General features: G+C 39.1%; 2 protein-coding genes and 1 long non-coding RNA gene across 4 annotated transcripts in view; 2 read left to right on the forward strand and 1 right to left on the reverse strand.

The window, feature by feature from the left end:
- The window catches only part of TRAPPC11 (trafficking protein particle complex 11), a 28,424-nt gene extending 15,542 nt beyond the window's left edge, over positions 1-12,882 (reverse strand). The window contains exons 1-14 of the mRNA XM_014945627.1: positions 12,409-12,882; positions 11,034-11,203; positions 10,517-10,587; positions 9,574-9,688; positions 8,212-8,311; positions 7,449-7,522; positions 7,119-7,215; positions 6,127-6,260; positions 5,779-5,926; positions 2,573-2,666; positions 1,783-1,862; positions 1,612-1,690; positions 1,464-1,518; positions 251-396 (exon numbers count right to left, since the gene is read on the reverse strand). Of these exons, the coding sequence (XP_014801113.1) occupies positions 251-396; positions 1,464-1,518; positions 1,612-1,690; positions 1,783-1,862; positions 2,573-2,666; positions 5,779-5,926; positions 6,127-6,260; positions 7,119-7,215; positions 7,449-7,522; positions 8,212-8,311; positions 9,574-9,688; positions 10,517-10,587; positions 11,034-11,203; positions 12,409-12,612 (1,567 nt within the window). The 5' untranslated portion in view covers positions 12,613-12,882. The remainder of the gene's footprint in view (positions 1-250; positions 397-1,463; positions 1,519-1,611; positions 1,691-1,782; positions 1,863-2,572; positions 2,667-5,778; positions 5,927-6,126; positions 6,261-7,118; positions 7,216-7,448; positions 7,523-8,211; positions 8,312-9,573; positions 9,689-10,516; positions 10,588-11,033; positions 11,204-12,408) is intronic.
- Positions 12,883-13,117: 235 nt separating this feature from the next.
- Positions 13,118-20,652, forward strand: RWDD4 (RWD domain containing 4). Of its 2 annotated transcripts, XM_014945661.1 has the most exons (8): positions 13,118-13,244; positions 13,455-13,535; positions 16,007-16,116; positions 16,230-16,374; positions 17,115-17,229; positions 18,209-18,258; positions 18,425-18,427; positions 19,603-20,652. In XM_014945661.1, exons 1-8 carry the CDS (start codon positions 13,221-13,223, stop codon positions 19,633-19,635), a joined length of 561 nt encoding a protein of 186 aa, XP_014801147.1. In that variant the 5' UTR covers positions 13,118-13,220; the 3' UTR covers positions 19,636-20,652. The 2 variants fall into 2 exon arrangements, with proteins under 2 accessions (XP_014801147.1, XP_014801146.1); XM_014945660.1 differs by lacking the exon at positions 19,603-20,652 and having other exon boundaries at positions 18,425-19,330.
- Positions 20,653-21,738: 1,086 nt separating this feature from the next.
- On the forward strand, positions 21,739-24,020 carry LOC106890013. Its single transcript, XR_001412447.1, has 3 exons — positions 21,739-21,864; positions 23,669-23,861; positions 23,955-24,020. It is a non-coding gene; the product is annotated as an uncharacterized LOC106890013 (long non-coding RNA).
- Positions 24,021-24,678: the final 658 nt, after the last annotated feature.

A 24,678-nucleotide genomic window follows, 5' to 3' on the forward strand; every position in this document is an offset into this window, starting at 1 on the left:
AAAGCCTTGTATATCCAATATCCTGACACTATCTGTTTGAACGCAATGAATTTTATAATAGAAGAGCAAGAAAATTCAACTTCCAGCATATGAGAGAAGGCAGCAAAAATTCAGCACAGGTATACAGTGATTTTGTAGGCAAATCATTTGAAGTACTGTAAGCTCTGTGTCTGGCAGGGGTTTGTCAGACATCCAAATACATGCTCTATAATTTTTCTGTATAGGCTGAGTATATTTCCTAAAAGAATACCTCTACCCAGTAGCTCTAAAGAGTACGTTATATAGTCTTTCAGCTGGGCCATCAGATATGAACATTTCAGAGCTGTCGTCAATATGGAAGTCAGCAGAGTCCACCATCCTTCGCTGCGATATTCGCACATAACATAATCCAAGAGCCTGCAACACAGTAAAATTGAGAGAAAAACAAGTTTACTGATATTTTTTAGACACTCAAATTTATTTATCATTAATACAAAATTCATCTTCGCTAATCGATATTTTTTAGATGCTCACATTTATTTGGTATCATTAATACAAAATTCATCTTCGCTAATATAAATGCTAGATTCAAGCCTACTGTTTACATATGGCCATGATTTATTGCAAACAGCAGGAAATTATTATAAAGAAACACATTCATTTCACGAATTTTCTATTTCGGGCTAGAACAATTTTTAGCCTTTTTCCTGTTACCTGCCTTCACAGAAAGAACTAGCAAAACACCAACTGGACAGAAGAGTCTTAGTCCAGCATTGCATTAAAAATACACTTTACTATTGAGTAGGTGGTACCTTTTAAGAAAAACAAACCAAACCCCACAATAAAATCCCCTCCAAATTGAAGAATTTAAATGTTCCTTAAGCTGAGATGTTTCTTTTCCCTCCTACTTCCTATCTCCTGCTCCATTCAAGGGCTTCAAAGACCTCATTGTTTCAAACAACACATGCATCAATCTTTATCAGGCAAAACTACACACCTTAATATTGTTTTAATACTGAGCAGCTTTTGATATTAGTCATGAAGCAGCAAAGTGAATTTGAAAAATGGAATTTTACACATTAAATTCCGCTACATTTCAATATCTCTTGAATTTTATAACTACAAAGTCTGGAATTAAATATAACTATTCTCATTGCAGTAGCAGGCAAGCCTCATAAATCACTTATGAGAGAGAAAGAGACAACTCAAACAGTGAGCTAGAAATAAATAATATTTGCCCAATAAGTCAAATGCCCACAACAGCTTACAGCAGGAAGTCTTTCTACTCTACTAACTGACTCATCATATCTTTTTTGCTTTCTTTGATATAAGTGGAGTTCGTAGACTCCAAAGCTTGTGCTTCAATCAAATCCAGGTACCAGGAGCATCTTAGATGAACTTCCAGCATTATTCCATAGCAATAAGGCATGGGGTTTTAGTGAGAACAGCAGCACATGAAAGAAGCAATCATGGGTGGTACTCACTTCAAAGCTTTGGTATAATCTTTAGCGTAGTAATATTCTTCTCCCATCTGAACCACTAATAGAAAAAAAAAAATAAAGCGTATCAGATCAATTCTGAAAGTCTTCGCAAAATGAATTTAAAAATATGCATCTGATTATCTATACTCACTCAAATGACTTTTCATTCTTGGACATTTGTATTTCTTGAACTGCGCTACAGCATTACTCAACAAAGCAATTATTAGCTCCTAACAGAAAAAATATTACTGATATCATTATATACGTAAACATTAGGATAATGTTAGAAAATAGATATTTTTTTTGGTAGAATAAAACTTACCGAGTGAAGGACATTTTTCTCCTTCAGCTGTAGGGCTAAAATCCCCAACTTCTCCTTTTCAGGATCAGAAAGATCAAAACCTGCATAAGACAATGAAAAATCCATGAAATTGGTATTTTGTCCAGACCTAAAGGGAACTCTTTATGTGGTGAGCTATATGCAATGCAAGCTCCAACTCAAGCACACTCAAACTCTTAAACATTCTTTCACCTAGGAAACGGGCTTTCCTAGCACTTTAAGAACTCATCCATCCTTCATGTTCTAGAAGGGAAATTCTGGAAAAAAACTGTTGGAAAAAAAAAGTTATCCGAAGCTACCCAAAAATAGCAAACTACAGTAAGACAACCTAGTCTTCAGACTGCATCTATTAACATTTAAAATGCATATGTTAGGACAAATTTGTAGCTGTTTTCCTATCTGATCTCAAGTAAGGATTCAAGCTTATGTTTCTCTAGCAGTAGAGAATGCCAACATGCAAAGAGCTCTATAAGGCTTTAAAAGACTATGAACTCTTGCTGGAACCAAAAACCACCTGAATATATTATAACACGTAAAGCTTCTTTTCATCTTGAACTGTTTAAGCCTGGTGGTAGATTCTAACTAATTTTAAAACAGTAAGACTTGAAGATAAGAGAGGTTAGACAGCACTGTATTTACAGTAAATGAAATAAAGTCTTTAAAGGAGGATTACATGCTGACTCCCATTAATTGAGCTGTCAGGATCAGCAGCTAGAGAATTTTGTCTGAATTCCACAGATACAAGACACAGAAACAAGACACAGAAACATACTCAATATTCCCTGCCGCCACGGTCGCTGCCCATAGAAGTCAAGCACTCCGGTTTGCGTCTCCAGGGGATCCGGATTGGGATATATCACAGAGGACTGCAAATTCAGCAAATATAGTCACAAAAAAAAGGGTTCGTGTTTCATTTTAAAACATTAAAAGTGATTTGATGCTCCAATACACATCCACATAAAAGAAGAAATTTGCTTTAAATCATAAAACCTTTCCACCCACCTGCACAAAAATAGTACTTTAGGAAACCCAAACATTTAAATATTGCTCATTCAATCTGACATCCCACTTCATTCATAGTCACAAAAAAAAGGGTTCGTGTTTCATTTTAAAACATTAAAAGTGATTTGATGCTCCAATACACATCCACATAAAAGAAGAAATTTGCTTTAAATCATAAAACCTTTCCACCCACACCCATATAAAAGAAGGAATTTGCTTTAAATCATAAAACCTTTCCACCCACCTGCACAAAAATAGTACTTTAGGAAACCCAAACATTTAAATATTGCTCAATCTGACATCCCACTTCATTCACCTTCTTTCGTCTCAAATACTGTTAAAGAACAACTGGGTAATCCTTTTTAAAACTAGTTTCTAACAAGTTAATCCAAAAACAACAAATAGCACCAATAGGAACAAAGACATTTTTAAATAACTGGGACATGTCAGGTGAAGAGTAGTTACAAGTAATTAGCATGTATGGTTAATTGACTGCAGAGATTAATTTCCTATGCAACACTTTCTGCCAGGCAAGTCTCAAGAAAAGCCAAAAACCCCCAAAACAACACCACACCCCCCCACACACACACTAATACTAATGCTTGTTTCTCTGATGCCTGTAGGTCACTAAATACAGCACATGGAGAGAGAAATATACCCCCAAAACAAAACAGTAAGTTTTCAAGTATCCAGAAATGTAGAAAATGCACCATTTTTGTAGTAATTATTTTAAAAACATGTCAGAATTTTTTGTAATTAAATAAACACTAATTCATGTGTTCTGGAGTAACTTTTCTGATATGTAACACATACTTGTAATGTTAATAAGCATAAAAAAAACATATAATCCTTTCCTTAGGTTTCATTTACACATATTACAGATTATTCCCCTACCATTTGAGACTAAAGCACTAGTTAATTGACTATTTGGTTACTCGCAAAGCCTTTTCTCCCCTCCCAACTTACATCATGGTTACAGAGCATACTTGCTAGTTGTTTCCGTTCCTGCGCATAGTAGGCTGCCTGCTGGTAATAGAAACCTGGATTCTGCGTTTGAATTGCTGTCAATCCCAGCTTAATTGCCTCATCAAACAAGTCTCCAAAAGCTTGAAATCTATTAAAAAAATTCATAGCCAAGGTTACGCAAACCAGTCAATGCAAAATAGAATAATAGCAAACCATTTTCACAATCTAGTGTAACTCTTTCTTAGATAAAGAGCTTAGAATTTGTATCTTGCCTAGTCAAGTAGAACAGTGAAACTTCAGAAGGTTATACAAGAACTAAATCAGAAACATTATTAAGCAAAAACCTACTGTTTAGACATCCAGGCAGCATGCTCAAAAGCCAGTTCTGCACTTCCTATTTTTTTCTTGCACAAGTCAATGTGTTTCCTGAACTGAGCAATTGCATCCAGTGGAGTATTATGCTGAAAACAGAGGCGACAGATCTAGAAGAAATCAAAATAAGAGGAAAAAACCCAAACAACAGTGTTAGGCTGCTAAGGATTAGCTTTAAAAAAAACCAAACAAACCACACAACAAGCCAAACCACAACCAAAGATGACACTCACAAAATCCCAAACCAATTTTACGTCTTTCTTGAAGGGCTCAAATAGCATAGAAAACAGAAGGAGGAAAGCATGATGTACTACACCTGAACCCATGGTTCCCTATTTCATCTAACATTATTTTTCTTCCCCTTCTCCTCCAAGTCATCAATGGAAGAGACCTTCAAGGCCAAATTCAAGACAGAATTGCAGAGCCACTAAGAAGATCATTATCTTTGAAGCCTGCAGTCTGCAAAAGCAATCTGATGGAGTCCAACCCCAGGATTGCTGTAAATGGTGGGATAGTTTTGTTTTACCTAGAAGCCTCCAGAATATCACAGAAGCATGGTCTAATTCTTAAAGAGTTACTTGCCTCCTCCTAACAAGCAGAAACTGAACTAGACTGGCTTAAGCTTTGCAAGATAAAATATATTCAAGGAACAAGCAACTCTTGTTTTCATTCACCCTGCACAGAGTGAGAGTCAAAGAAAATCTAGTCTTTCAGATGATTGCATCTCAAATGAACTCCAGTCCTTCAAGGTACTCCCAAACTTTAGCTAAGGATCTGTCTTTTGTGTGGAATTCAGAAGTCTTGAGTCACAAAAAATGTTTCATTTTAAAACATTAAAAGTGATTTGATGCTCCAATACACATCCACATAAAAGAAGAAATTTGCTTTAAATCATAAAACCTTTCCACCCACCTGCACAAAAATAGTACTTTAGGAAACCCAAACATTTAAATATTGCTCATTCAATCTGACATCCCACTTCATTCACCTTCTTTCATCTCAAATACTGTTAAAGAACAACTGGGTAATCCTTTTTAAAACTAGTTTCTAACAAGTTAACCCAAAAATAACAAATAGCACCAATAGGAACAAAGACATTTTTAAATAACTGGGACATGTCAGGTGAAGAGTAGTTACAAGTAATTAGCATGTATGGTTAATTGACTGCAGAGATTAATTTCCTATGCAACACTTTCTGCCAGGCAAGTCTCAAGAAAAGCCAAAAACCCCCAAAACAACACCACACCCCCCCACACACACACTAATACTAATGCTTGTTTCTCTGATGCCTGTAGGTCACTAAATACAGCACATGGAGAGAGAAATATACCCCCAAAACAAAACAGTAAGTTTTCAAGTATCCAGAAATGTAGAAAATGCACCATTTTTGTAGTAATTATTTTAAAAACATGTCAGAATTTTTTGTAATTAAATAAACACTAATTCATGTGTTCTGGAGTAACTTTTCTGATATGTAACACATACTTGTAATGTTAATAAGCATAAAAAAAACATATAATCCTTTCCTTAGGTTTCATTTACACATATTACAGATTATTCCCCTACCATTTGAGACTAAAGCACTAGTTAATTGACTATTTGGTTACTCGCAAAGCCTTTTCTCCCCTCCCAACTTACATCATGGTTACAGAGCATACTTGCTAGTTGTTTCCGTTCCTGCGCATAGTAGGCTGCCTGCTGGTAATAGAAACCTGGATTCTGCGTTTGAATTGCTGTCAATCCCAGCTTAATTGCCTCATCAAACAAGTCTCCAAAAGCTTGAAATCTATTAAAAAAATTCATAGCCAAGGTTACGCAAACCAGTCAATGCAAAATAGAATAATAGCAAACCATTTTCACAATCTAGTGTAACTCTTTCTTAGATAAAGAGCTTAGAATTTGTATCTTGCCTAGTCAAGTAGAACAGTGAAACTTCAGAAGGTTATACAAGAACTAAATCAGAAACATTATTAAGCAAAAACCTACTGTTTAGACATCCAGGCAGCATGCTCAAAAGCCAGTTCTGCACTTCCTATTTTTTTCTTGCACAAGTCAATGTGTTTCCTGAACTGAGCAATTGCATCCAGTGGAGTATTATGCTGAAAACAGAGGCGACAGATCTAGAAGAAATCAAAATAAGAGGAAAAAACCCAAACAACAGTGTTAGGCTGCTAAGGATTAGCTTTAAAAAAAACCAAACAAACCACACAACAAGCCAAACCACAACCAAAGATGACACTCACAAAATCCCAAACCAATTTTACGTCTTTCTTGAAGGGCTCAAATAGCATAGAAAACAGAAGGAGGAAAGCATGATGTACTACACCTGAACCCATGGTTCCCTATTTCATCTAACATTATTTTTCTTCCCCTTCTCCTCCAAGTCATCAATGGAAGAGACCTTCAAGGCCAAATTCAAGACAGAATTGCAGAGCCACTAAGAAGATCATTATCTTTGAAGCCTGCAGTCTGCAAAAGCAATCTGATGGAGTCCAACCCCAGGATTGCTGTAAATGGTGGGATAGTTTTGTTTTACCTAGAAGCCTCCAGAATATCACAGAAGCATGGTCTAATTCTTAAAGAGTTACTTGCCTCCTCCTAACAAGCAGAAACTGAACTAGACTGGCTTAAGCTTTGCAAGATAAAATATATTCAAGGAACAAGCAACTCTTGTTTTCATTCACCCTGCACAGAGTGAGAGTCAAAGAAAATCTAGTCTTTCAGATGATTGCATCTCAAATGAACTCCAGTCCTTCAAGGTACTCCCAAACTTTAGCTAAGGATCTGTCTTTTGTGTGGAATTCAGAAGTCTTTGCAAGTTTCAGTGTAACTGGCATTCCACTGACAGCTGTTTCTAATCCATCTCTTTAAAAGCAACGTAAAATTGAACTTGTAAACATTTATACATTAAAGATGCATCAACTCTTTTTTTTTATTTGTAAGTAAAGGTTGTGAAAAATTAAAAGTACACTTGTTACCTTGTAGTTTATAAATCCTGCCATGGTCTTGATTTCCAGCATGTTTGTTTCATGAGCCCTCAATTCATGCACAAGATTATAGGCAGTTCTGTAATTTCTAAAGAGGAATACTTAAATCAGAGTTAAATCATACATGATAATAAAACTTAAAAACAGAATTGCTGACAGCAGAAGACAGCCTTCCAATCAGAGTAAAGCGCTTCCCAGTGAAGAGCTCACCCTTTACATACATGTTTAAATAGTTCTGCATTCAGGAAAATATTTGTCATAGTCTATGGCTTAGCAGGAATTTGGGGTAGAGAGGGTGAGGAAAGATTAAGGGACTCTTACTTGAGAGCATTCTGCGTATCCTGCTTCAGCTCACTGAAGAATGCTATTTTGAACTGGTGTCTAACAAATAAAAGCTGCAAAACACAACCAGTGCACGTCATTCACAAACATCCAAACATACCTGTTACCTACAAAGCAGATAGAGGTGATAATTCCAGAGGTTTACATAATGTAGCAGTTGACTTGAAAAACTGACCATGCAACTGTTTCCTAATAGTTCTTTCTGCCACCCTGACGCAGCAGTGATCTTTCAACAGATTTAATCTATTCCCAACTTTTCACCTGGAAAAGGGGAGAGGCTCTGTAACACCCCCAAAACCTCTACACCAGGGTTGATTGTTCCAAGAGAGGGAAGCTGGCAATTGCAACAGAACATTGCATGTCTGAGCAGATGTTTAACAATTTGAAAAGCAAAAGCTAAAAGACAAATCAAGGGCAAGCTTAAGTTCTGAGCTTCTAAGGGAAGCACTTCCCACATATAGAAAATTTAATTTTTTAAAATTTTAAATCAGAGAACTTAATTTTAAGGCTGTGGCTCTTCCTGTAGGCTTTTCCTCTAAGGAAGATACAGGAAGAAAAATAAACGTAAGAACAAAAACAATCAAAGTTTAAGTTGCAGAAAATGAAACCAGATTTAATTCCTATACTGAAGGAAGGCATCTCAAGTTGGAAGGAGGGGAATAAAAAAGTTTAAGCAACAAATCCCCCCTTATTTTCATGTTTTAACATGCAATATAATATTTCAAAAATAGGGAAACATTACCTGATGAGTGGTTTTGTTCAAGAACTCCTTATGAGATTTAACTCTTCGTATCTCTGTATAATAGTAAGTCTGTGCGTGCTCATAGAAAGCATTTTCCAACCTGCAACAAAGTTGCTCATTAGTTTTAATAATTTTCTCCCCCATCCAAAGAAGTTTTTAAACTCTTCAGAATAAGTTACTTTTAATCATCCTTATTTTAGGGTTGGCAAAGTAGCTTGAAGTGTTACTGAGGTTGTCTTTATGCTGCCACACAGGGCAAGAGTCTGCAGACAAAAACTCTTCATACAAAACCTTACATAGGGGTAGCATGAAAGCAGAATAAGTAGGTTTAGAGAGGTTTATATATTGATTTCTCATACAACATTCTCTAGTACTTAATGTGAGAAAGTCTGTGGATAAGCTATCCAGATTTTATAGGGCAACAGAAAGTAGAGAGATGCCTCAATCAAAACAAGCAAGTTTTGCAGAGGCTCTTGGGATAAGTCTGAACAGGTCCAGGATCTTATTTGCTGGACTGTGGTGGGAGGAGTGGGAAGGAAAAAGCAGCAGTAAATAAGATTATGAGGCCACACAACAGAGAGGGTAGCAATGAAAACAATGAGGCAGAGCAACAGACAGCAACTGTTCACTATGAGTTCAGTCACAAAAGGAAGACAAGATAAATGAAGTCTACCCATCATACTTATTTTAGCAGTATATTGTGGCCATATAAGAAAAGACAAGCCAGTCTGAAGGGTAATAAATAAATAAATTTATTCTCTTTTATTACTATGAAATCTCAATATAAAATATCAAACCAAAAAGATTAATACCAGGAATTCTGACATGACCATATGCCCAAACATTTTTTTAAAAATGTGTATTAAGAGCTATAAATCCCTAATGATATAGCCCTATATTCCCAAGGCATAGTATACCTTGACAAAGATATAGTATTTGCAACCAGCTAAATGCCACTGAGCATAAAGAGAGAGATACCTATAGAGCCAGGAAGTGGAGAGAAAAAAAAAAACAAAGCAAAGATCTGCTAATACAGAGTTATACCTAACAAAATTATTATTAGTAGGGAAAATTATTTGAAAACAGCAGGGCCAAAACCACTGCAAAGGTAGAAAAAGCACACTTTGCCTCTATCCAACTTGAGGATAGGAATGTTTCTTCAAAAGCAGTATCTGACAGTCATTACTCAGCCTCACAGAGAATTTGTCAGGTTGTAGAACAACCCGAAGAATTCGAGCAAGCAGATAAAACATCCACTGCTGGTCTGCAACGAGCATGCCACATAGCAGGCATCCCAACCTACCAACTCTCCCAACATCTCTGTTAGCAAACAGTGCAAAACAGTGTTTTACAGTCACTTACCTTATAATATAACCAACGAGGTGATCAGTGTGTGGAAGTACAAAGAGGGATTTTCCAGAAAGATCACAAGCGTTACACAAAGCCGCTGCCCTCTCCGATGCAATAACATCTTCCCCTGGTGAAGTCAAGGAAAGCACAAGTAAGTGAGATGCACTGCTGCAACATCAAACTCTAAAAGCTTGATGAGTCCAAGGTATGGAAATATCTAATGTAGATAAAACTAAGACCACATTCTTTCAGAGCACTACATGCTTCATCCAGCAGAATACATTGCAGAAACTTTCTAGGAGCGGCTTCGCTAGCCACAACCTACAAGTATGATGTAACTTCTCTCTCACAGAATTAAATATCCTCTGTCTCAAGAAATACAATAGCATCCAGAAAAAGACAAACATACATAGCAGGTAGAGAAAAAACTAAGACAAAAAATGGTTTGCCAGACACTAGGAAGCACGCAGCTACTGCTGAAGCAGCAGCTCTACAGAAAAATAAGGTCAAAACACATCACATTTCACAGCTGCTCTTGACTCCAAAGTGTTATTGATTAAAACCAAGTTACCCTAAAAGGCTTCCGTAGGTACTAAATACCCTTCTTTGGAGTTCTCGGTGTTTCTACAGCTTTTCTTGATAACAAACAATGTGTAAAATGCAACTTGCTTACAAAAAGGTATGTCACATGTTGTACACTAGAGAACTATTTTTTTTTTTATACTGTGTATTAACTCAGACTTCACAGGAAGAAGTTGAGGATAAAAGTATCAAAGGTTTAGGGTCCTGAGCACTCTTTCCATCTGTACACCCTCCTGCAGCTACGAGGCACTTATTCTAGGTAGATAACATTATATTATGAGCTGCAGATACTGTGACAAACTATAGTCAGCTCAGTTCATCCAGTCTTCTGAAAAATGAGATCCCCACAACTGTGCACAGAGTTTTCTAGTACCTGGAGGCAACGGTGTCTTTTTCTGGATCAGAACCACAGCAACTTTTGTGTTTCTTCCCTGCAAACTTTGCCTAAAATAAAAACAACATAGCACAGTGTCAAGGTTTCACTTCTTATTTGTGAGTAATCCAGAAAAAAAAAAAATCAGTCTAGATAGAAGCACTGCAAGAATGTTATATAAGAAATACAACCAAACACAACAGCATGCTGCATCATCCCCAGAAGGCTGTGCTCTTTTCTTTGGTCAGATGGGACAAAGTAGTTGCGCAGACTTTAGCAAGCAAAATTACAGGGGCTGTTTTTACTTATATGACTCCTAAAAATAAACCATTAAAAACAAGTAAATCAAAGTTTCTTTACTGTCAGTTGAACTTCAAAAAGCAAAGCTCAAGTTCCCCTCAATTTGTGTCCAAGAAAAAAAAAAATATATTTATATATCGTAGAATGCCAAAGGGATTCTGCAATTCACATGTCCATCAGCCTGTAGCACATTATGCACCAAGTGAAAAAACCCTACCTGACAATTTCAACTCGAGTGGCACATTCCGACTGTTTTTCTTTCCATTGTGGCTCATCCCAGTCTAGCTCATAGAACACCACAACAAGTGCTGGAACCAAATTCAGGTGTTTGTTCATCCAACCAGTCTTCAGGATTCCTTTTGGGATATACCATTCATAGGACGTCCTCTGAAAATATTGAGGTTATTAAAGCAAGCTACCAAATCCATTTACCAGCCTCTTAGTAGAGCAGAAGGGGAATTTCCTCTACATTCTTGTCCCTTGTGGATAAGTTTGTCATCTTTCCTTTAACATTCTTCCCCTCAAGCTTTTGCTTCCTATCAGGCAAGACACACACCTCATTCCCTGGCATCATGGCCTGAGGCACTGCCAACTAAAAACAGCACATTCCAGACAGACTGGAGAAAAAGGTCAAGTTCAGAAGCAAGTTTCACACACCTTCGTGAAAAATTAGATTTATTTTAAAAGGGGGTTCTTAAGCAGATCCAGGAGAATTCAATTAGCATTCTTGTTCCTTGCCAGCATCACAGAATTATGTAGTTTTCCAATGCTTAAACCCATTGACATTGCTTCTTAACTGCCACTGCAAAGTGGAAAGGAGAGCAGAGATACTCTTTCTTCTGCCTGTCACTTAAAGGCTTTATTATTTTTTTTTCAAAATACTCCAATTTCAAATATCTAGTTTCTCCAGAGTCAGATTCTAGGTTTCACTAAAACTCAAATTTTACAAGCGTGCCTTAATGCTTGAGTAAATGAACAGCAAGCACTTTAAGAAGCAAGTCATAGTGGCTTTTTCTGCTCCTGACTTACAAGAAAAGACACCCTGGTTTTCTATGTGTCCACAGCATTCTGTCATAACACCTTTAGACCTAACAATTCTTCCCAGGCTTCAAGCTGCCCAACTTCCCCTCCAACATCAGGGGAAGGGACAGCAGAAGTTGGGCTGAGCATTAAGCAGTGCAAGGGCTGTTCAGTAAACCAGGCAGCTCAACGCTGAGTAAACGAACTGCAAGTACTTCAAAAAACGGGTCGTTATTGGCTTTCTCTACCTCTGCCTTAAGAGCTAAGGCTCCCTGGCTTTCCATGCCTCCTCAGCACTTTGTCACAACACCCTTAGCCCTGACAATTTTTCTCCCCCACTTCCCCTCCAACAGCAGGGACAGAGGCAGCAGAAGCTGGGCTGAGCATTAAGGGCTGATATATATCAGAATTACAGAGCTCTGAGGGCTGACTCGGTAAACCAGGCAGCTCAGCCCAGCCCCTTGCTACTGCCCTTCCCCTCAGGGAGCCACCGACTCCCGCATCCCCCCTTCCCCCGGGGCTTTTTGCACGGAGGAGCCGTCGAGCAGCCGGTGCCACAGACCGGTGGCTACCTTGGTCCTGCACTTGGGGTACTCGTGGTCGCCGGGCAGCACTTTGAAGGAGATGGGGACGCGGTCGGCCCTCCGGTTGGCGCAGAAAGCGTCCCAGACGGCCCGGTGCACGGCGTTGTACACCACGTCCAAGCCGGTGAGGGTGACGAAGGCCATGGGCCGGCAGCACAGCTCCACCGGGAAGTCCCACTGCGTCGGGGTCATCCTGCGACCGGGCGAGGCGGCCTGCGGGGCAGTGCGGCCCTCAACGCGGCACAGGCCGGCCGCTCCTCCGCGGCTGAGGCAGCTCCTCACGGACCGGACCGGGCCGGGCCGGCCGCTCACTCCCCACCACACCCCGGGCTGCGGCAGCTCCCCGCGGCCCCGCCGGGCGCTGACAGGGCGCCGGGCCCGTCCTCCTCCTCCCCGGGCGCCGCTCGCTGCCGGGGCTCAGCACCGGCCGCCAGTCACGGGAGGCGTCGGCGGGCAGGGCGAGGGAGGGCCGCCGTCTCAGGAAGCGAGCGCCGGGCGGGGGACGGACAGCGGAAGCGACCAATCGGCGCCTCCAACTCCGCCGCCAGGCCAATCAGAGAGGGTCCGCGCGGTTGCGTCACTAGCGAAGGAGCCAGTTAGGTGAAGAAGGAAGAGAGGGGAGGCTAGAGGAGCGGGCCAATGGGGAGGCGGAGAGGAGGTGACGAGGGGAAGAGAGGACCAATCGCAGCGAGCGGCCGGGTGAGCCGTGCTACCCTCAGGGGAGGTGTGTCCGGGGGGGCCGCCGGTGGGGCCGCCCCGCCTCGGCGGCCGTGACGGGAAGGGCGGGATCTCCGCGCGCCATGGCGGCCAACGAGGACCAGGAGGTGAGCGGGAGGGGGAGGCTGTGAGGGGCAGCAGGTCCGGGAGGCTGGGGGGACGCTGCCGGTGAGGAGACCGTGAGGGGGAATAGGCCCGGGAGGGTGGGGGGACGCTGCCTGTGAGGGGAGGGGGGGCACTTCGCAGCTTCGGGGTTGGGTGGGAGCTTGGTGTTGGGGCTGGGGTCGGTAACCCCCCTTCTCTGCTCCCTGCCGCAGATGGAGCTGGAAGCCCTGCGCTCCATCTACGAGGGAGACCTGTGCTTCAGGGAGCTTAGCCCCGTTTCCTTCCAGTACAGGGTAAGGCAAGGTGAAGGTCTGCGGGTGGCTGCGGCGCAGGCTTCCCCACAAAGTTCCTCTGCTGCCTTGTAGTTGAGGTGCCAGGGTTATTCTAGAACAAACGGGTGTTGGATGGGCAGTAAAGGTGTTGTTGAAACCATAACAAAAGGCTTCTTCCATAGGCCATCCTTTCAGGATCTTTGGTACAGTGATGCTTGATAGCACAATGCATAGTTTTTAGGAACCTGCTCCCAGCATGGGTTTATTGTCCCTTAGTGAGGCTCCTACTTGCATGTCTGTGTACTGCATAGCTAGAACTGTCAAACTGGCTGAAGGAGCCAGGACAGTGAATAATACTTAAATGAGCTGGACAGAAATGTCACTTATATATGGATATATACATATATACCTATAGACTTCTATATGTAAAGCTCTGAATCTCCCTTATTGCTCAGTTACAAGGTTCTAGTCGCTTGTCCAGGGGTAGTTGATGTTCCTCGTCTATCTGCTAAAGAGGAAATCCACAAAATGCTTTGGGCATGTGCACTGATGTGATCTGCTCAGCAGAAACATACAGAGAGTGCTGAGCTTGAAATACATCACTAGATTGTGGCATGAAATTCTTGCCTGCTTTCTCACATTTAAACATCTGTAAGTTCTTCTGGGCATGGACTGAGGCAGATCGTTGGACAGCCAGAGAACTTTACTGATGAAAACTTAGGCACCCATGAGACAGAATGGAGACTTCTGACAATGCCATATCCCTTTAGTGAGAAGGAGGCATCTAAAATAACCTTTCCATGACTTCTCAAGTAACTTCAGAGTAACATCAGTAATTGGAATGAGATAAGTCAATTTAATTAATAGCACTTGAATCCCATCCATGTAAGTGCAGCCTTCCTTCACTGATAGGACTGTTATTAGTGAATTTAATTTCCTCAAAAGAGCAAATGTGACGTGCCTACAAGGCTACAGTGTATCATTCAACATTTTACTAGTTTTTATTAGATGAAAAATAATTGTCAGAAGTTAGAACTCAATGTAAATACCGTAAAACTTAGTGTCAGACAAAGGCAATCGCGCATCGTTCCCATGAAGAAGAATTTGTGTTACAAGAAGGCTTAGTGCAAGTACGCTCATGAGAAGATTGTAAGAATTAGTATGCCATTTTTCTGAGCCTCATTTGTCTTGCACGGATCTTACATACAAAGCAGCTGTTTTGTAATCAAGTAAGGGTACTCATTTTTAGGTTGCACTGGCAAAGAGGAGCGTGGTCACACAGCTGTCTGTAGGGATTTGGGCAGTGCACAGGCAGAGCTTTCCTGAAAGAAGAGCTCTGTAAACCCTCCCGCCAGCTCCCTTCTGGGCAGCTGTGGGAACTGGGCTGCAACATTGTAGGTGATGTCTTGGTAAATGTTGCAGATTCCCTCTTGATTTATTATTTGTTTCACCTCTAAAACAGATACTTCTGAACCTCAGTTAGTCCACTCTGCTGAAACAGACACTGTAACTAAAAAAAACACCAACTTTTTTCCTTCATTTATTTTTCATTTCAAAGTACAGTAGCCTTACCTTGATTAGGACCTTTTTTTTTAGCTATACCACATAATTTGGTGAAGCCGGATTTTCACTATTCTAAGATGAGGGAAATAAGGGAGAATTTTCTTGTGGTTTTGGAATATAGATTTAACCATCTTTGTTGCACATCTTCCAAATCCTTGTGTGAAACGGTTATTTCTGTTTGTATAGCACACCTTTAGTAGCACCTTTAAAAAACAAAAGTTGTATTTTCTTTAATTTAACATAATTGTAAGGATTGTATATGTAATTTGGGTTCACTTAATTTGTTTGATGTGCATGATAATTTATATTAAAGTGTGCCCTTTTTTATGTTAAACTTTTTAAACCCAGCCTCATTCTACTGACTTCTTAAATCTTTTACTCCTTATTCTTTATTATGGTGAAATAAAATATCTGTAGTGATGAGATGTAAATATTGAAATTCTTAACTGTTATTTTTGCTGTCTTAGGTCACTAGTTTATCATTGTCTTTATGTCATTGCTGCTTTGTGTTTTCGTATTGCTCTGAGGTTGGATGTGTGGAGGGGGGAGGAAGAAGACTTCATCTTTTCTGGCCTTATATTTGACTTGTAGATGCTACAAAGTAGCTTTTAAAACCAAGTGATTAAAAAAAAACAAACAAAAAAAACACCAAAGCACAACACCAAAAACCTCATAAAAAGAGCTTTGAATGTTTCTGCTGCTTTTCCTAGGATGAAAACTGCAGGATAGAGGTTAATATTGATGTAATAAATTTGATACTTTCTTACAGATAACAGCTTTATTTTTTAACTGATAATTTTATAAAAACAGTTGTTACCTTAAGGAATTTAAATAGCCTTACAGAAGTGAAAGACTTGCATATATGGCATTGTAATGCTGAACAAGTGACTGGATACTGTTAATTTATAAAGTTTTTCATTTCCCTTCAGATAGGTGAAAATGGAGATCCCAAAGCCTTTCTAATAGAAGTTTCTTGGCCTGAAACATACCCACAAACAGCACCAGTCATATCCATGGATGCTTTCTTCAACAACACAATGTAGGTATTTCTGACAGCTTCACTGTCTAGCCTGCTACATGGGAGGGGCTTCTTGGTTGAGAAGCTTTTCTTCATCTGTCTAGATTATAGTTGAGTTTTATGGTTTCTTTTAGATCTTCAGCTATTAAACGAAGTATATTGGATAAGTTAATGGTAGAAGTTGAAGCAAATCTTGGAACTGCAATGACATACACGCTTTTTGAATATGCCAAAGATAATAAAGAGTTGTTCATGGAAAATCAGCCTGTTAACACTGTGGTAAGTAGATAAATTCAGATTTTAATCACCTGCTTTTAAAACTGTAGAAGACGGTTATTACAACTCTTTAAATACTTCATAGCTCTGTCTTGAAGTTGTTAATTGGTGTGTTGTGCACACATGTGTACACATGTTAGTGCCTAAACAGTGACACACAGAGTATGGTGCCACAATTGTTATATTTAATGGTTATTTTGCTGTTATACCAGAATGTTTATGGGCTGCAGTTCTGTCCCACAGAGTAACATAAAAATGGAGAACTTGGAGCAGAAAGAGAGCTGAAATGGAGATGAAAGGCATCTGCTCGGGGGCAAATTACTGCAACCTTCCTGGGATGCACTGGATTGCATAAGTACACCTCCAGGGTGTTGCATGAGTCAGGCTGGGTCTATTTGTGGCTTCAGTGTGAGGACATTATTGGCCTTTGTGGTGCTGCAGATTTGCTCTGAGAAAAAGAGGAATGGTTTCCATGGTTGGGAGGTCTGAATCCCTTCAGACTAAATTTAAAAAAATGTAAGAGGTACCCTTCGCATCTCTGAAAGGGAATCGTTCCAGTCCCCAAGACGTGTTTTTTAAAACCAAAATAATGATTATACATTGATTAAAAGCTGCAGGTTGCTGACAGCATTGCTTCTTTCTGGCAGTCAATATATTTCAGTATGTCAGGTTCAGTAACCACACGCAGAGGTGTCTGTGGAACTAATATGCGAAATATTAACAACCATTTTTATCCTCCTCAGACTTCAGTAAGCAATAGTATTGCAATTGGAACTCCTGATGTACCAGCAAGTAAGAAAAAAGATAAAAAGGAGCAGTTATCCAAAACCCAGAAACGAAAACTAGCTGATAAAACAGGTTTGTTCCCTATAATATTGTTTGGTTTGAGCAGTATGAAAATCTAAATTTTATAGCAGTGATATAGCTAACATTGAAATCAGTAGTCATTTGTTTATGAGATTAACTACTTTCAAGTATGTGGTTTCCATTTTGCTTTTGGTAGATGAATTCTTCTTGTCTGAGATGTTAGTTCTGGTCAAAGCAAATTTTTATAGAGTTTGGATTTCAAGGTGTCATTGGTCTTGTTTTAATTTTTCATTTCAGTTTGTGACAAAAGTGAAGTTTTCAGAAATTACTCGTGGGAGGAGAGCTTTTGGGACTTTTAAAAATTCACTTTCAACAGAAGACATGCTTTGTTGATGGGTCCTTGTAAATAATTCACATTATTAAAAATATAATTTCTAAATCAAAGTATTTGTTTTGGGACCCAAACTAAAGCATTTAATTTAGTTTGTATCCTCAAAATAGAGGTGCTTCTGCAGATACTTCATGCTTTCAGTGACGTGGTAGGCTTTTGATTGAAAAGTGTTTAATATTTCAGCTAATCCTGCTGATGACTTTTATGTGTTCAACCTCAATTTTTAATAATGATCTGGATGATACTGTCCTACTGCAGCAAGAAGTTGTACCCTGTGATAGCAATTTCTATATATAATTTACCTAACCTAATTATAGTTGGCACATTAAATGTTGACCGTATAAAGGAAAAAAAAGCTGCATAAAGTTTTGTTCTTTAACAGAATGCATCATTGCTGGTTATCCCAGCTCATGTTGGAGTTGCCTTTTAAATTAAATGTCAGATGGACTGAAGTGTTTTTATTCAAACAGAATTCCTTTGAAGATGTTTTTAAGACATTAATATCTGTTTTTGTCCTCATGGCTTTGTGGCGGAGAAATTAAGGGGTTTGGATCTTTAGAATTTTGTGTGTTGGTTTTAAAGAAAGATAAAGATTCCCCTTGGCTGGTGTGTTGAAAATAAAGCCTCCTTATTCTGCAGATAACAAAGGGGAGCTCCCGCGAGGATGGAACTGGGTGGACGTAATTAAGGTAACGTGACTGTATTATACGCAGTATTACGAAAATACTACATATCTACATTAAAAATAATTTGACTTATATCTGAAGAAAACTAATCTAATTTTTGTTCTTGCTTTTCTTCCTAACTTTGTTTGGATTTTTCTGTGGTGTCTTATTCATTTCTGTATGCATCCAGCATGTAAGTATTCTCAAGTTATCTTTTTTTAACATTAAAAGTTTGAAAGAAAATAGTAAGAACTGTTGCTCGTTTTGGATTCTAATTTACATATTTCTCAAAGGCTCTAAAATGTTTAGTTCTTCTGAATATTAGAGTCAGAAGGACTTTGATTCCTCTCTGAACTTTGTTGGGTTAGTATTTCTTTTTTATTTATTGTGCAATCGAGTTTTAATTTTATGATGAGAGCGCTTTGCTAGCCAAGCGCACTGCAAATATTCTGTCTTCATGTGGCACCAAGATGTAAAATCAAATTAGTGGTGCTGCTGGGAGCTGTTCCAAGTGGGAGCACCTTCTTGTCTCCTACAAGCCTGAGCATTCTCTGCCACAACTCCTCCAGTGAATAATTCTTTTCTACTTGCTGCCTCAGCGCTGATTTCTTCCACTCTCTTGTCTTTGCTGATTCAGTGGAAATCAGTGCAGCTGCTTGACAATTTTGAAAGCAAACTATTTTATTTTACACAACTGTAAGTAATTGTTGGTGTAGGACCTAACACCAGTTCCAGTGATGGGGGTTTGGGACAGATCCTTCTGAGTTAAAAGTGGCTATTTGTAGTGGATGTCTTGGTTTCCAGACAGATTTCACTGTAGATGCGCTACATCTAGGAGTAATTTAGCTTTAAAAAAGAGTGAAATAGTAAGTTACTATCTGTTTTTGTAGTGTGTAAATCTCTATATGGGAATTCTCTCAGAGGTGCGTGGAGATACTTTTTCCATTACTTCATCTTTTTTTATTTTGGAGGGCTGGTGGCAGAGTCTTCAAATTAAATAGAAACAGTACTCTGAGGTTTTTCTGGGCTTTTGTGTTGCTTTTGGTTTGGTTTTGTTTTGTGGTTTCGTTTTTTTTTTTTTTAAACCAACTTTCACATTTAGGAAATAAGCTTGGTTTTGTGGTTTTGTTTTGTTTTGTTTTTTTAAAACCAACTTTCACATTTAGGAAATAAGCTTATTTAGTGTTCAAGCTTAAGAAGTAATTGTTGATGTTTTGCAGTCTCTTGGTACGGTAGCACAATCAGTCTGTATTATTAATTAAATATACACATTTTCTATGTAAGATGGAGATAATGTTGTTCTTGTTTCCTAATAAATGGAATGGCAGTCTAAACTTTGAATACTTTCTTTTTGTGTCTCTTTTATAGTTAAGCAAAACTGGTTCTAAAGATGATGAATAAAGGACTTTGGTACAAGGAAACTTCACCTTTTAATACAGTGCAATTTTGGGTCACCATCTATCTCTTAAGAACTTTCGTAATTGTCAAAGTAAACATTTTATAAAGCTCGATTTCCTAACTTGCAAACCTAGTCACAAAAGTTTGTCTAGAGACTATGTGGTTTTCTTTGGAAAAAAAAAAACCCACAACAAACTTGCCTTAAACGAAGGTTAGAATGTGACAAAGGATATAGAGAGCCAATGTGGTGCAGTGAAGAGTGCTATCTATCTGCAGTGTTTATTAATTTATATTTTACTCTGTAGTAAAATCCTGTTATAGTGAACCCGATGATACTGTAAACATTTCCTGATGTTCCTATTCCACTTGAAAAAAAAAAAGCACTATAACAGTGATTGGTCACTTGACAGCAAAATCCATCAAAATAAATTATTCCGTGGAAACAAGACCTTTGTCATTTGTTTATCTAATATGAACGTAGAAGGAGAACATAAAAATGGTTACATTGCAATACAGACTAGAGCTCTATGGTCCCGTTTTCACTAGTTACTGCCTGAAATAGTAAATACTGGCGAAAGCAAGGCCAAGTATTCTAGTCTGCTCCCAGATGAGTGGTTACAGCAGGAGTATGTCTTCTTTATTCCCTGCGGTACCCATCTGTTAGTCTTTCTCCAGCGTGCATCTTTCCAGAAGGTCGGATGGATGTCTGTGGGGAGAGGAAAGTGCTTTCTTGCAGGTGTCTCGGTGAGTGGTGGGATTCTGTAGCTCTTTCGTTGGAGAAATGGGAGTTCCTTGGAGGGGTTTGCTGACGGAGCGGTGGGACGGTGGGAAGAAGCCAGCATTCTGCCAAAGGGGTTGGGAGAACATTTATTTATTTTTTTTCCCCCTAATTTGTTCTCTTGTATCAGAAAGAGAAGTCATCTCTACTATATGAACAGTTACTGAATACAGGATGCCTTAATGTCCATTATAATTTTTGTTTGATTTGAGATGAACTTTAATAAATGCCTATTTATCTGCTGTGGTATGTGGTTTTTTGGTTTGTTTGGGTTTTTTATTATTTTTTTTTATTTATTTTATTTAAATTGTGTGTTGCCTGCTAGGGCCAAGTTGGAATTTGCAAATTTAAATTGTGTATTGCCTGCTAGGGCCAAGTTGGAATTTGCAAAGGATCTTCTATTACAAAGAAAGCGTTCTTAAAAACTGATGGAAGAACTGTATCTTCCCTCTTTTGGTATATGTTTACAAGTTCTCTGTGTAAATGTTTGCTGTTAATATGAGGGTCGGTCCATCTGCTGAGAGTCATAGGAACATATCCATTGTGTTCAGTACTCGTGGCAAATCCAGCATCTCTTTGAAAGAGAGCACACACTGGACGTTTTTGTGAGAGGGATGTTGGATGCTCCCTTCACTGGTGCTGAGATAAGAGCTTCTGTAGCCACTACAGCGTAGTTGATGTGGCCACCATAAAGACTTCAGTTGATGGAGTGGAAGACACATGCTACTGCCTGTGTCAAGAGAGCTTGTATACAGCATATGTTAGTACAGTTCTCTTAAATTCTCTTAAATTGCAAAATTACTGCTTGTCTTCCTATAGAAAGGAAAGAAGTTTATACGAAATGTGGCTGCAAGTGAAAGAAAAAAAACCTGAATGTGTTCTGTGCTTTTCACTCCTCTGGAGAGACTGGGGAGATCTGGAAGAAATACAGTCTGTACTGCTGTCAGCCAACAAGAAGCTGTAGTTTTTCCTGAAACACTCGAGTTACAGTTGGTAAATGTATCAGGAGAATACCATTAATTCTTACAGAATTCTTTATTTCCAAAAGAGGGAAGGGCATTTATTTAGCTTCAGGCTCTGTCAGCATCAGGATGGGCAGGGCTTTTTCTATTCACAGGCTCTCCGAGGGGAATTGACTTGTCTTTGCTGGTATCCTTGGTGTAGAAATCGCGTTGCCATGACAATTTATCTGAATAGATTAGTTAGGAGAGGGGGAAGGACAAATAAGAACACATCTCTCGATTTTAGAGTGTTACTGTGTGCAACGGCAAACTTGTTAACCTTGTGAAATGCCTAATTTTTCAGCTCCTACTCTGCCTATAAACCACACGCTCTTGTGAAGATACCTGAGGAATCTTCTCTGGTTTTGTTAGCAAACGTGTTTGTTTGGAAGTCTGCTTTCAAGGGAAATAGTCTGCATTGGGAACTTTTGTATCAGTTCTTTGCTTTGAAAGGTAATTTGTGTCGTTAAACCACTTTCTTATATGGCATGATACTTGGAACTGGGTCATTTCAAGAATGTAGGTCCTTGATTTTATGGGGAGGCCTGAGCACTGACAGCTGAGGGGAGGGAAAATGTAATGATTTTTATCAAGAATTATTATGTTCTCAGGAAGGGCACAACTGTAAATAGAAATCATGGCTACTGAGGGAATTCTAGACACCGCCATCACCCACCTTTTTAGGTAAAAAAACCCACATTGGCACTGGAAAAATGGTAGTTTATGCTTTATTTCAGTAGGGCAAGATTGCAGGGCTGCACTATCTATTTGAATTCATGGGTTTTGCAGGGAAGCTTTGGTTGGCCTGAGAAGACAAGTGTCAATACTGGTAACAGTAAAGTAAAAGTAGCAAATGTCCAAAATGCAGATGATTAAAAAGGAATGTATTGGTTTACAAAATTTTCCATGTTGCGTGGACACTAATTGCCTTACTCAAGCTTTACTTGAAATGGCTTTAAAAAAAAATACCATTTATCTATAGCGTTGTTGCAGTAACCACTTGGAAATCTCATCCAATCAAGCATAGCTTACTTTTTCCCCTTTTTTCAAATTTGTCTTAGAGAATCTTTCTTTGAGACAAATTTGGTGCAGAAAATTGAGGTCGCAACACCAAGTGCTTAAATGAAGTTTAAAATGGTTTGGTACCTCTGAAACACAGGGACCTCTTTTCAAAAATCTGTCCAGCTCTTCCTCTTGTTGATGTGGGTATTTGGAGAATACAGGAAAAAAAAATACAGTAGGGACACAAAAGCTGTCACTATCACATTGGTAGTTTTTACTTTATTTTGGATGAAACTTCAGACAAGTCTTTAATTGTATTTGCATGATGTTAAGTACAAGTTCATTCCGTGCTGTTGGTACCAAGACTGAAGATGCTCCATTGCACTGTTGTTTGTCAAATCCCAGGGGATAATGCAGCCTGCCAATATGTATGTTGGGTAGAGGGGTGAAATCAAAGCTGCTCTATAAAACCAGCTGCAGCTGGTTTTACAGAATCATATAATTGTTTTGGTTGGAAGGGACCTTTGAGATCACGGAGTCCAACTGTTAACCCAGCACTACCAAGTCCTCCACTAAACCATGTCTCTCAGCACCACATCTACACATCTTTTAAATCCCTCCAGGGATGGGGACTCCACCACTTCCCTGGGCAGCCTGTTCCAGGGTTTGATAACACTTTCAGTGAAGAAATTTTTTCCTAATATCCATCCTAAACCTCCCCTGGTTGTACATGGGGTGGATAGATAAGGCATGCCCTACCAATGAGCAATTAAATTTTGGTAAAAGAACAGTAGGAGAAAATGCAGCATTTCTTCATATAGGGCCCTTGGCAGAAGTGCCAGCGTAAGGATGTTATACTCCTTTTATCTGAGGCAATACAAGTGGGTTTGGGTTATACTGTGAATTTCAGGCTGTGAAAGTGATTGAACTGGTCTCAACCAGAAATAGTTCCCCTTTGAAAATTGTAGTCATTGAACTGGTCCCAACCAGAAATAGTTCCCCTTTGAAAATTGTTTCCTTCAACTGTGTTTTGTGGCTTATAGGACAGTACCCTAAGCACCTCTAGTTCACAAAAAAATGAAGGGGAGAAGGAAACATTCATTCCCCAGAGAAAATACCAGAAGGGCCTGTGGAAGCAACATCTGAAAGGCTTAAGTTAAATAAGTTAAGACAAAACACCTGGAAAATCAGGTTAGAAGATTTGCTGTGGGTGAAAGAAAGAATTAACTCATTCTCTTCTCTCTCCTTCATTCAGAGCAAAGTGAGGAGTGACTACAAATGGCTGAATTACACAAGAATTTATATCCAGACATCGGTGTCCTATGTCAGACTGAAAGTTTGTCCATCTGGTTTAAAGTTTTACATAGTTTTCTCTTGCTACTGTGTCTGAGCGTTCATGCCTGTGGTTCCTACAGTAATATTCATGTTCTGCAGTATCTTTATTACTGGTAATGATCAGTGAAAGGGAAAAGTTGGTCTAGGATGAGTTTGGAAGATACTATTCCAGAAAAGATAATCTTTTCCTTCTCAAACAATTACAGTGTCACTGGGAGGCGATAAATATAAATATAAACATAGCCTTGTGTGGAGTCACTCTTCAGAGCAGGATCTTACTTTAAATCAAGTAAGTGTCTCTGTCAGTAATGCACTTCATGATTTCCTGCAGGAAAAACAAAAGTGAAGAAAGATTTACTATCTAAAGAGCTGCTGTCTCCACCGCAGGGAACCATTTCATGTCTACTTATAGAGAAAACTGTGCTTCAATGGGCCTTGAAGAGAGAAATTTTATAATAGTACAGGAAAAATGTAGAAGCTCTGATAAAAGTGCATAGCCTCTACAGATTGTTAACAAATTTGCACAGCAGTATCAGTTTCATATTTTTCTCTGAAGATCAGCACTAGAATATTACCAGGTTTTAGTTAACTGGCATACAGTGTGATCAGGTTGTGTTTTTTTTTTTTCTCCTCATGCCATATGTCTTTGGATGATAAAAGTACAGGATGTAGTATAGAAATTGGTTTCCTAGATTAAAATAGTGCTAAAGTTACAAATCCACTCAAAGGAAGGAAATCAGTCTTACTCAGAAGTAAGGATGTGCCAAAATGAAAGCTGCCTGTGTGATGTTTATATGAAAAAGTGCATAGGAAGATTTTATTTCTTTGACTACATATTTTTTTTGGGGGGGGGGGGGGGAAAGTAAGTAAATACTCTAAAACAAAACCTCACCTTACATACCTTTTTAGTTTCTGCCAGTGTGCCTCTTT

The sequence above is a fragment of the Calidris pugnax genome, unplaced genomic scaffold, assembly GCF_001431845.1.
Source record: "Calidris pugnax isolate Ruff unplaced genomic scaffold, ASM143184v1 scaffold58, whole genome shotgun sequence".
NCBI classification, from domain to species: Eukaryota; Metazoa; Chordata; class Aves; order Charadriiformes; family Scolopacidae; genus Calidris; species Calidris pugnax.

Excerpts from the sequence above, each read along its gene's own strand:
- RWDD4 (XM_014945660.1), top strand. The coding sequence starts at position 13,221 with ATGGCGGCCAACGAGGACCAGGAG. Across the intron at positions 13,245-13,454 it reads CGGCCAACGAGGACCAGGAG|ATGGAGCTGGAAGCCCTGCG; the intron begins GTGAGCGGGAGG and ends TCCCTGCCGCAG. Across the intron at positions 13,536-16,006 it reads CCGTTTCCTTCCAGTACAGG|ATAGGTGAAAATGGAGATCC; the intron begins GTAAGGCAAGGT and ends ATTTCCCTTCAG.